At 39.3% G+C, this 12,327-nt stretch overlaps 3 protein-coding genes across 3 annotated transcripts; all 3 read left to right on the top strand.

Moving 5' to 3' along the window:
* The first annotated feature begins 5,088 nt into the window (after positions 1–5,088).
* Positions 5,089–6,811, top strand: LOC103938789 (protein VAPYRIN-LIKE). The gene has a single exon (XM_009348835.3). It carries the CDS (start codon positions 5,100–5,102, stop codon positions 6,489–6,491), a length of 1,392 nt encoding a protein of 463 aa, XP_009347110.2. The 5' UTR covers positions 5,089–5,099; the 3' UTR covers positions 6,492–6,811.
* A 2,169-nt stretch (positions 6,812–8,980) lies between these two features.
* On the top strand, positions 8,981–9,745 carry LOC125478059 (histone H2AX-like). Its single transcript, XM_048585794.1, has 2 exons — positions 8,981–9,249; positions 9,350–9,745. Exons 1-2 carry the CDS (start codon positions 9,046–9,048, stop codon positions 9,569–9,571), a joined length of 426 nt encoding a protein of 141 aa, XP_048441751.1. The 5' UTR covers positions 8,981–9,045; the 3' UTR covers positions 9,572–9,745.
* A 1,423-nt stretch (positions 9,746–11,168) lies between these two features.
* Positions 11,169–12,155, top strand: LOC125477975 (probable histone H2AXa). Its single transcript, XM_048585534.1, has 2 exons — positions 11,169–11,468; positions 11,846–12,155. Exons 1-2 carry the CDS (start codon positions 11,274–11,276, stop codon positions 12,065–12,067), a joined length of 417 nt encoding a protein of 138 aa, XP_048441491.1. The 5' UTR covers positions 11,169–11,273; the 3' UTR covers positions 12,068–12,155.
* Positions 12,156–12,327: the final 172 nt, after the last annotated feature.

Raw genomic sequence — 12,327 nt, 5'->3', positions numbered from 1 at the left:
CAATCATTTCCATCCATAAGTTTTTTTTTTTTTTTTGACAAGAAACGATAGTAGAATTCCATTACTGAATTATAATTACAAAGAGTCCACAACAATTACAAGAGTTGCCACATGGGTATAATCTCTGGTGACCAAATAAATTGATTTGGAGGTAATTCGCTTAAACTAGAGTTAATAATAACCCCCTAATTGGCAACCACAACTGCACACGCACTAGCACAAGCACTGACGTACAAATCTACCACATAGACGGCAGATGGACCAGATCTATACGGCAACTCATGCAACCAAAACAAGCGAGACCGCATCAAAACCATCACTTGGCAAACTGAGGCCACAATGAATAACCAAGTATGACGATCGGGGTCACATCAAAACACCGCTCACAAACTGGCCACATCACTAACAAGGCGAGACATTACCTGCTAGAAGCAGTACAAACAAACCTACACTGAAACTACACAAATCAGAGAAAATGGAATCCTCCGTTAGGCTTGAATCCATCCATTAACCCATCACCGCTTGCAACTAGTGCAAGTCCGCTGCAACCCGCGAGCCAAGGTCACCAGAGGAAGGTGAAGCCACCACTAAACAATTGAGAAGAGCCCCAAAACACGGAAAAGTAAGTCATATGGGGATGATCTGACTCACCAACAACCAAAAACATCAACCCAAACCTGCAGATCTAGTCCCAAAGCAGGGGAAAAGCCCTGTACGATAATAAATCTCAAGAAATGGGTCGAAGGCCTGCATCCATAAGTTTAACAGGTTGGGTTTGGGTGTCTCATTAAAAAAATCAGTTTGTGGTCAATCCAACCAAAAGCCAACTAAACCCGACCATTTGCCAGCTATACGAAAATATCATCATTGTTTTTGCCTCCTTTTACCAGATTCATGAGAGATTTCTTTGGTTTTTTTCCTTGTTTCTTCTTTGGGCTAAATGTGAAAAATGCAGTTTCTCCAAAAAAAAAAAAAAAAAAAAAAAAAACAAATGTGAAAAATGCAGTTGAGGTCTTTGGTAATATGGAAAAGAGCAAATTAGCAAAAGATAAGTTGGTGGGTTTGTTGGTAAGTCCGTTTGGTTCTGTCCCATATCAAATCACAAGGCTTTTCAATGTTGGGTTTTATATTCGATTTGCAAGCTTAAGGCCCTTTAGTTTTTGGAAAAAGAGATTGCAAATATAATTATTGAAGAAAGACTTTTCTAGAGCAGTTTTAGATGACCAAACGCTTTTAGATCATCAAGAGCGCTTGTGACGAAAAATTCAAAATGTTTATAGGTTAAAAAAACATTTGAAGGTAGAATCAGCTACCATATGCTTATTTCAAGAATTACTTGCATTTTTAATAAAAACGCTTTAGTACATAAGTGTTTTTTAAAAAAGCTTCTAGACATGCCCTCTAATATAATGTCATGTGAAGAGTCTTACACTTAACCTTGAATTAATGTTTCATGACACCGCCATCCCTCTCCGCGCGACTTTGTATTAGTGATTTAAAACGTCATGGTGGTTATTAATCCGTTCTACCTAAATTCTACTCTTGTTTAAGATGGGCCTGGTCCGCAGTAAGTGGGTTTTGGGTGCAATTTTTGCGTAGGCCAAAGTTGCTGATTACAGGAAGTCCAAAGGCCAAGACTAGAGCCCCAACCTCTCATGCCACTTGTTTTCTGATTGCTTCTCCTTTCATCTGCTCCTGCCACCCACCACCAATACTTCGTCACAAGCCGAAAACAAGACGCGCTTGGCACTTGCGGTGGATGAGACGGCGGTGGTTCACTTCCAGCTGTGGGGGGATGAGTGCAACGCCTTCGAGCCCGGCGACATCGTCCACTTGAGCAACGGCATCTTCTCTTACGACAGGAGCAAACTTTTGCTGAGGGAGAGGCAAAATTCAGAAGGCTGGGGCTTAGTGGCCTTTTTACTATCAAACGCTTTGTTTTGGAGAACAAGCCAACTCCACTGCTCCAACCCATCTTATATGTTTGGTTTTATTTAGCTTTATTCTAATTCCATCTAAACTACGGAGTGGAGTTCCGAACATAAGGTATTTGGTAACATGATAAAGAGCAAAACCTTAAAGTTGGCGGTTGTTGGCAAGTTGGTTTGGGTCTATCCTTACCAAACGTCGAGACTTTAGAGCTCATCTGATAACTATTTCGGTTTAGTTTTTATTTTTGTATTTGAGACGCAGAGAAAGTGTACAGCATAAAAGAAGGGAGAAGTAGGGTGGCAAGAGGGACACGAAAGAAACAAAGAAGAATGTATGAAAACAAAAGTTTCAAAGTGAAAACAACTCAAAATTATTTTTCAGCTGCAAAATGACCACTCATTTTTGTATTTTATATGCTAAATATATTATAACTATTGGCTTTGTTCAATAAACAAAAGAAAAATGTTCTTTTTTTTAATCTTAAACGGTTTTTAAAATTAGTATAACTTTTCACTTTAATCTTAGAACATCCAACAGCCTAACTAAATGAGCTCGTTTGGCTATTTTAATATAATAATGAAAAGTAGTAAAAGCTAAATTCTAACAGACTTACAGAAGGTGTGAACGTTTCAATTAGAATCTAATAAAATATACGTTTGAAAAAAAAAAAAATCCAGCAGACTAGCTACTTAAACAAAAAATTTAGATTGATGAATAGTAACTTGCGAACTTTAGCTAGGAAGAAAAAGTTAAATTTTAGCGGAATATTAAAAATTATAAAATTTACATTGTTTATTGTTTGCGTTTGCTACGACAGACTCGGTGGTGGTGGTCGGTGCTACGGCCGATCGGTGGTGGTGGAATTGATGTTATGTTCAATGGACAGTGTCACTTTAGTTGCCGGGCAGCTGCTACGACGGGTGGATGTTGAAGAATCTATGCGAGTGGTGGGTCTGCATCTACGGAGGTTGTGGGACATGGATTCGGATCCTCTCCAAGGCAACGGGTCGGGATATTCCTGACCAGTATTAGTTGACCGTTGAATTTTTATCCAACGGTTACAAATAGAGGATTTTCTAAAAGTTATAATAACTGTAGTCGTTAGATAAAAATTCAACGGTCCACTAACATTGGTCAGGAAGATCCTGACCAGTTGCCTCGGAGAGGATCTAAATCCGTGGGGCATCTAGTGGTCGTTGTTGTGTGGTTGGAGAGAGAGAGAGATGAGAAGTAAACGAAGAAAAGAGACAAGGTAAGGTGAAAGTGTTGGGTGCAGTGCAGGATCCAACAAAAGAAAATGAACTCGGATTGTTAAGTTTAGAAAAAATAATATAAAAATATTATAACTCACGTTAAAATAACTAGTATTGTTGGAAGCGGTGGATCAACCCTTCTAGTTATTGCACCTTTTGATTCTTGATCTTGTGGATCATTAAGCACTTGCAAATCAGATTTACTTTGTATTAAGCACCAAAATTAATATGGAATTAAAACTAATCTAGGGGATGAGTCAGATCCCATTTCACAAAGATCCAACGGATTCCACAGGCAAGTCTATCGTTATCAGTTGCCTCTCCACTTGTTGAATTCTTAAGCAAATATGACCTCACTTTGTGGAGATTGTATTTCAAAACAGGAGGCTACTAGGAAACCTACCACTTGGGTCATCTAGTTCAAGTTTCATTTCTTTAATAGTGTCTTAAATCGAACAACATTATAATTTATAATTTATATACCTTAAATTTTCTTTTAATTTCTGGTTCTAATAAAATAACGTTTTGATTGTATGTAAGTTTTACCTCAAGCTAACTAAAGACGATCATGTGCTGAACTTCATATATCATATTTAGTTGATCTGAGATACCGTTATAGTACTTGTTGAGAATAAATCTCACATTGATGGGAGTAACCCAATTTACTTATATTGCCAATTAGTTTTATGATATCAAAGTAGGTTGTCCCACATGTGAAGCCCAACAACCACATGCAATCCACGTCATTCCACGTGTTTTGACTTGAAAATTCGACACATATGAGAGTGCATGGTACCTCAACTTTCTTCGGTCCTATCACGATAAAAAAATATAAATTTCTCTTTAGTATTTCTAATTCTTGAAGAAAGGTAGTTTGATCAAGTTTTCATACAACCTTCAAGGAGGTTTAAGTTTTAGCTCTTGAAAACAACTAAGGATGTCACCCCCGACAATATTGTCCGTAATGTGTGCACCTCTTCTTAAAGAATGGTAGTTAAATCTTCAAAGTTTCATATTCAAACAAGCCAACAACGACCCTTTCATTGTCAATGTCTCAATTAGAGGTGGCAAATCAACATATTGAATTATTAATAAGTACCCGTTAAAACTCATTTAATTCGATATCACCATATTAAAAACTACTAAGGATGTAGCTCCGACAATATTTTTCGGTAATGTCTCCGCCTCTTCTTAAAGAATGGTAGTTCAATCTTCAAGGTTCCATATTCAAACAAGCCAACAATGACCCTTTCATTATCAAGGTTCTAGCTCAACGTATTAAAATCAACCTATTAAATTGTTAATAGATATTCGTTAAAACTTGTTTAATTTCATATCACCATATTAAAAAATACTAAGGATGTCACTCCAACAATATTTGTTGGTAATGTCTCTTCCTCTTCTTAAAGAATGGTAGTTCAATCTTCAAAGTCCCATATTCAAACAAGTCAACAACAACCCTTTCGTTATCAAGTTCCCAGCTAGAGGCGGCAAATCAAATCAACCCAAGGAGTTGATTTGCCACCTCTATTCCCAACCTATCATTAAACTAGTTGGCTTCAAACAAAAAATGTAAGTGGCTTAATAGTAGCTATAATGTTGAGTTTTCACACATGCGTAACGGATTTGAAACTCATCATCTTCAAAATCCTCACTTTTTTAAATATTGTAATAGTTTTGACCTTTACATTAATAATAATAACTTAAAAAAAAATTTGTGCAATAAAAAATAAATCAGCCACGCACAAATTAAAAACAATAATACAACTTTTGCATGAAAAGGACATGAGGGAGGAAGAAAAGGATCAAATTAAACAACCAAACCAATCACCATTTTCATCAATACCAAAACCCCAACACCGAATTTTCCCGAGAAATAAACTTTCCCGGAAAACTTCCAGTTTCAGTTCCGCCATGGACAGGCTGGTGAAGCCAGACGTGAAGGAAGTGGAGCTCAACTTCAAGAGAGACCAAAAGTGCAGCACAACCTTCCGGCTGAGCAACCTCATGCACACCATGCCCGTCGCCGTCTCCCTCACCACCAACAACCCATCTCTCTTTTCCTTCACTCACCCCCTCTCCATAATCCCGCCGCTCTCTTCCTCCTCCTACACCCTCCTCCTCTCACAGCCGTCCGATGAGCCCCCGCTCTCCCTCACGGCCACCCCTCATGACGTCATCAACGTCAAGGCCTCCATGCTCCCCACCGGAAAAGCCCACCAGGAGGAACTCCGCCGCCTGTTCGCTCGGCCCGGGCCTCACGTTTTCCGGGACGCCACCATACCCATATCGTTCGTGGGTCCGCACGTGGTTGAGTTTCTAATTTCTCAGCACACCCGGATCTCGGCATTCGATTCGTTTTTCAACAAGGCGATTTCTCGGTGCTCTGGGGCTGAGCTCACGGCGTTGCTCGGTCCCGCCATAGCTTCCGGGAATGCTAATTTGGTCTCCGACCTGATTGACGCCGGTGCGGTTGTGAATTGGAGAGATTCGGATTCCGGATCTTTGCTATCTCTCGGTGTTCGAACCGGAAACGTTGAGATTGTAAAGGTCCTGATCACCTCTGGATGTGGAATCGGTAACTCGGCCGACATGGTTTTGCACGACGCGGCGGCTATGAACCGGGTCGATTTGTTTGAGATTTTGTGTAAGAGTTTCACCGGAATCGACGTCAATTGTGTTGACCCGGATGGTCGGACTCCGATTCATATCGCGGCGGCACACGGCCACGTTGAGATGTTGAAGTATTGTATTTCGGTCGGAGGCAATGCGGAAGTTTCAGACTCAAAAGGTTGGAATCCGCTTCACTGCGCGGCGGAGAAGGGGCATTTGGGGGCCGCCAAGTGTTTGTTGACTTGCTCCAAGTTGAAACACGCCGTCACGAAAGACGGAAGGACGGCTTTCAACCTCGCCGCCACAAACGGGCATTCCTGTCTTCTCGGTTGTCTACGATACGACGACGTTCTGCACCGGGCGGCGAGGTTGGACGACGCACACGGTATAAAGAGTTGCCTTGCGGAAGGGGCAGACGTGAACGGGAGAGACCAGAATGGCTGGACCCCTTTGCACAGGGCGGCGTTCAAGGGGAGGATCGAGTGTGTGAAGGTGTTGCTTAATCATGGTGCGCTGGTGGATGCGGTGGATGATGTCGGCCACACGCCGCTGCATTGCGCGGCGGAGGCGGGGCACGTGCAGGTGGCTCTGTTGCTGATTGCTCATGGAGCTCGAGCCAACGTGAAGAGCTTGAAGGGAATTGTTCCTACCAATTTGGACCGTTTCAAGAACCACCCTGCCCTGATTTCATAGAACGAAAATCACATGCAACTGAAACGTCACTGTGACGGTATTTTGTATTGATCACACAATTAAAAATATGTGATTAGCTTAAAATAACGTCACATTGCAGGTGTAGAAAAGTTTTATGGCGGTATCGTGATTTTAGAAGTTCTTGTTACATTGTGCAATCAATGTGTATATATTTGTGTATTTTTTGATGTTTATGGTGGTGAGTTTGAATGGTTGGGGCAGAGAGAGATGTGTTTCACCTCCAAAGACTGTTGGAAGAAGCTTCTTCAGCTCATGTATACTACGAGAATCAAGTTTAAGAACTAAGATTTTTGCTTTAATGGACGCTTCTTTGCTCTATTTCTATCATTTTTATGTTGCAAATGTTCCTAAATCTTGAAGTAGTCAAACTTTGGTGACGTGTTTACTTATTTCGAATGAGTTTAGAATCGATAGTGGAATGATTTTGATATTTCGAACCAAATTGATATGAACTTGTTTTGTGTGGCACGTTCTATGTTCCTCATTTTGATGCCTACATTGGCTTAACTTAAGATATAGACACAACGCCAATACAATTTACATCATAAATCATGTCTGAATCATTAATGATTAAACCAATTCAAACGTATAAGCCACGAAGGAATGTGACTTGTGGATTATATACCTTTAGACTAAAGAAAGAAAAAAAGTTTTTGAAATGATTTTGGAGATTGACATAACACATTTTTAGGTCTATAACAGATAAAACCAATAGAAATGGCCCCTTGTTCTTTTGTGAAAAATCTACTAAAAATATACTCGTTAAGTGAAAGGGTTGACTTGACAAAAACACCCTTAAAAGGTGGTTATGTGACAACTTAACGAGGATATCAACCGTTTTTTCATGGAAATACCAAAATAATTTACAGTGAACAAATTTAGAGACAACTTCTATTAATTTTCATTATCAAGGACAAAAGTAAGAATTATGCTGATCTCAGTGATCATTTTGAATAAAATGGATTTCATCTAGAAGACTTGCTTTTTAAATAATGTTATATGCAGGATTGAGATTTGAATATAATATCAATCATTGTGTCTGCGATAAATATTCTTGACCGCTTGATTCCAAAAAGATATGTAAAAAATAAGAAGAGGATCATCAAGACTTGTAAATTTTTCAGATTTTAATTAATATAAGATCAATCTCATGTTAATTGCAACTAAACTTGTCATTGGATCAAATTTTGATATAAATACATTCCGAAATTCAACGAAAGTTACAAATGAATCGAGATTTTCAATTTAATTAAGAGAAATGATAAGGATACTCTCTCAAACTACGACTTTTCGTGGACGTTTCAGCACCTCATATTTTTTGCATAATTCTCATGCCAACATTACAAAACATTGTGCTAAAAACATAAGGTGACAGAGAGTCACTTTGAGATAATTTCCTTAACATTTCTCTTGAGTTAATTCCGAAAACAATATGAATCTGATAACTCATAATAGGAAAAATTGGGCTTAGATTCTTACAAATTTCTAATCACAGACCGGCCCAACAACTTTAGTTTGCTAAAAACCAAGGTCTGCCCAACCTTCAAACCCACGACTTAAACCAAACATATGTTAAAGCCCAATCCGAAGTTCCGAACCACAATTACGATAAACGAAAGGGAAATTTTATTAAAATCCATTCAACCTCTCTTTACACCCCATTTTAAAAATATTTTATTCAAATTCCTAATTCACCTTGTATAAAACTGAAAAACAAAAAACAAAATCAAAATGTCTTTTTACACCCACTGTCACTTCCACCTCAAACCCTACCAGAGATTTGCTGGTGGTTCTTCAAGCCAACTTCTGCCTTCCATAGCCTAAACCCTAAACCATAGCAGCCCATTTACCTTCCACAAACTTTGACATCTCACGCCTTCCATACAACACAGAGGTACCCTTGGTCGTGATTCTCCACATTGCCGACTCTGTAACACTCAAAAACTGTGTAGGTCCCGATTTGCTTTCAACATTTGTCGGTTGAAGGAAGTGAGCAATAAAGAGGAGGAGGAGGAGGAGAATATAGGATGGGAATATAGAGAACGGAAAAAGAGCCTGAAAAGAAAAGACGCTGACACAAAAGATTCACCCGCCTCAATGAAGAAGACATCGAAAAGTAGCAGCGTTGGTGGGGCTGATATGGGTTCATCTCCCTTCAATTTATTTTTCTTATCTCACATTAATTTAGGGGTAAAGTGGAGAGTTTAATGGCAAAAATATTTAAGTTGAACGTGGAAAGAAGTTTTTAAGATTCAAATAAAATTTCCCTAAACAAAACGACGACGTTACGAATTCGAATGATAAAAGTTTGTCCAACCAAATTTCGGCTCCCGCGCTACTGAAACATTTAAAATCCACAAAAATCTCCCCCTACCAAGTCATCGATCCCCGTGAAACCCCCTTTCACCAATCAAACCTCTCCCTGCACCGTCCCCTTTCTTCTATATAAACCCCACACAGTCCAGAGCCACTACAAAATTCCAACACCTTCGAATCCTCCGAATCTGAAATTCAAATTTCCCGAACCGACGCCATGAGCTCCACCGCTGAAACCACCACCAAAGCCGGCCGGGGCAAGCCCCGCACCACCAAGTCGGTCTCAAGATCCCAGAAGGCCGGCCTCCAATTCCCAGTCGGCCGAGTCGCCCGGTTCCTGAAGACCGGCCGCTACGCTCAGCGAGTCGGCGGCGGCTCCCCGGTCTACCTCTCCGCCGTCCTTGAGTACCTCGCTGCTGAGGTACGTCGTTTTGTCCAATCAATTTCTCTTTTCTTTTCTCGTTTTTCTACTCCTAATTTTGCAGGCTGACTTTTGGATATTGTTTTTGAATTTCGTATAGATTTTGGAGTTGGCCGGGAATGCGGCTAGGGACAACAAGAAGAACAGGATTACTCCTCGGCACATCCAGCTTGCGGTGCGAAACGACGAGGAGTTTACGAAGCTTTTGGGGTCTGTGACGATCGCCAGCGGCGGCGTTTTGCCCAACATTCATCAGAATCTGCTTCCGAGCAAGGCTGGCAAGGGGAAGGGCGTGATTGGGTCTGCCTCCCAGGAGTTTTAGGGTTTTAGAAAAGTAAAGTGGTATCCTTGGTAGATGAAGGATCTGGGTTTCTGATGGGTAGCTTTAGGAAATTAAAATTAATTAGGCTTTTGGTAATATTGTAAAGCGTTTGGGTTACTGGAATATTGCTCAGTTCTGGAGTTCTTCCTTCAATGCAGATTTAATTTCGGATAATTTCTCCTGTGGTTTTTTATTGATTTTATCATGTCGTGTTTGTTATGTTTTTGTCCATTTTTCTTGGATTTGATTTCTTGAATGGTCAAGTAAAATGGTTTTTTTTTCTTCTTCCATTTATGCTAATTAAGGAAGGTGTATTTAATTAGGATTTTGAGGGATTTTAATTTTTTAATGAATTAAGGGGTATTTAATCAAATTTTTTGAAATTCAATATATATTGAATTAGAATTTTAAGATAGTTTATTACAATCTTTAGAAATTTAAATGTATTTAATTAAGATTTAAAGAAGTTGATTTTAAAGAATTTGAAAAAGTTGAGGAATTAGATGGAATTGAAGAGATTTCATAATTGATTAGTTGAAGAATTTTAAAGAAACAAAATGATAAATGTAATCAAGTTTATCATAATTGATTAGTTAATATGTTGGTTAAGTTGTTTTCTAAAACAGAGTAAAAAAAGTATGGCTTATCAAATTTTGTATTGAGCAATGGAAAATGTTCAAGGAAAGATGCAAAATACTTCGCAATTTTTTTATGTCAAGCAATATGTGGAGTTTCATCAAACACAAACTACTATTAATTTTGTCAATTTTGAATATGGTACATTATAAATGACGCTGAGCGATTCACAATTTATATTGGAAGAAATATTTTTTGCTCACTATTCTATTTATCATTTTTAGATGAACTTAGATTTCGAAATCTGTGTAATGAATAGATCCAAAAAATGCACCTGAAAATTGGGTGACCAAATTACAAAATGGTGTGGTTTTTAATTTGAGTTTTTTTTCTGAGTACATAGAAATTTTTTACATTAAGGGAAAGGAGAGTTCGGTTAAGCCACACAAAGGGCAATTTAATTTGGTATCGAATTTGTCATCCATGAGATTCGAATCTAAAACCTCTCACTTCCAAATGAAGAGGAATATCATCAGACTATGATACTTAAAACCTTTCACTTCCAAATGAAGAGGAATATCATCAGACTATGATACTAAGTAGTCCAACTTTTTGGGTTTCTAGAGGGGCGCTAAACGCAACTAAAGCCCACCGTTTTGGTAATAACAGTTTCTTTTGAGGCATGGTCACACTTTTCGGATTGGAATAGGATTCTCTTCTTTTTTTTTTTTTTTTTTCCCTTCTATGTGAACGGTCATAATTAAATCACGTCAACATCTTATATTAATTTTTTATAGAAAAAAAAAACAAAATAGAGAATATAAGAAGAAAGGATAGAAGGAAATAGAAAAAGGAGAAGAGAGAATCCTAATTCTTTCGGATTTCCCTTGTCCTAAAAAATTCTCAATTCTTTTTTAATTTCCGCCGAAACTCAAATTTACACGCTGGCGATCCGCGCCCAACCTTATCATCCAATCAAAACACAGCACCCACTTCTATATAAACCCACTCCCTTCCCCCAAACCCTTCAAGCATCATACACCTTCGAACCCCACGCCGTTCGCATTGTCCGCTATTTTTCTCGATTTTTCGCTTCTAGGGTTTCAGATTCGATCCCGATTCCGATATGAGTTCGCCGACTTCCAAGGGCGGCAGAGGCAAGCCCAAGGCAACCAAGTCCGTCTCTCGATCTTCCAAGGCCGGCCTCCAGTTCCCCGTCGGCCGTATCGCTCGGTTTCTTAAGTCCGGCAAGTACGCCGAGCGTGTCGGCGCCGGTGCCCCCGTATACCTCTCCGCCGTCCTCGAGTATCTCGCTGCTGAGGTTTGTTATCTTCTCTGCTTCATTCCGATTGTTCATTACTCTTTTCGTTTTTCGATCTTAATTGCTGTTTGGCTTCCGAGAAAATGCTGGAATCGAGTTCTGTTTGGGATGCGATTGTTGACATTTTGATTCGTTCTAATTGCAAATGCGGTTTGACGGTTTTGATTGTGATGATGTTGAATTTTCCTAACAATTTACTGCTGATTTTGGTTGCTGTTTGGCTTCTGAGAAAATGCTGGAATCGATTTATGATTTTATCAAGAATGTATTTCGATCATATGATTCTTATTCAATTTATGGTTGCTTACTGATTTTCCCGAACTGGTAACAATTTTTGAGTTCGCACTGAATTGATTTGGATTGATTGGATTTTACAGGTGCTTGAGCTCGCTGGAAACGCAGCCAGAGACAACAAGAAGAACCGAATTGTGCCGAGGCACATTCAGCTGGCTGTTCGAAACGACGAGGAGCTGAGCAAGCTTTTGGGATCTGTTACAATCGCAAACGGCGGCGTCTTGCCGAACATTCATCAGAATCTGCTGCCGAGCAAGGCTGGGAAGGGGAAAGGCGACATCGGATCTGCCTCACAAGAATTTTAGGGTTGTATTGTAATAGTCTGGTATTTAATGGGTTGTAAAATTTTGGGAAATTCCAGGCTGAATACAAAATTATTATGATCTTGTTTGATATTTGGGTCTGACTTTTCTTTTGTCACGAAGCTTGGAGCAATTTCTTTGAATCTTCTCTTTCCATTGGAGTTTTTAATCAGCTAACTGTGCACTAATGCTGTTAAACTTCAACAAAATTGGTTGAATAATTGGGTTGTTGGAAAGAAAATTTGGTATTAGATAAGGGGAAT

Source organism: the organism of the source record quoted next, unplaced genomic scaffold, assembly GCF_019419815.1.
Source record: "Pyrus x bretschneideri cultivar Hongxiangsu unplaced genomic scaffold, Pyrus_bretschneideri_v1 Contig23, whole genome shotgun sequence".
Lineage (NCBI taxonomy): Eukaryota > Viridiplantae > Streptophyta > Magnoliopsida > Rosales > Rosaceae > Pyrus > Pyrus x bretschneideri.
The sequence above is the reverse complement of the archived record's forward strand: the minus strand, read 5'-3'. Positions and strand labels throughout refer to the sequence as shown.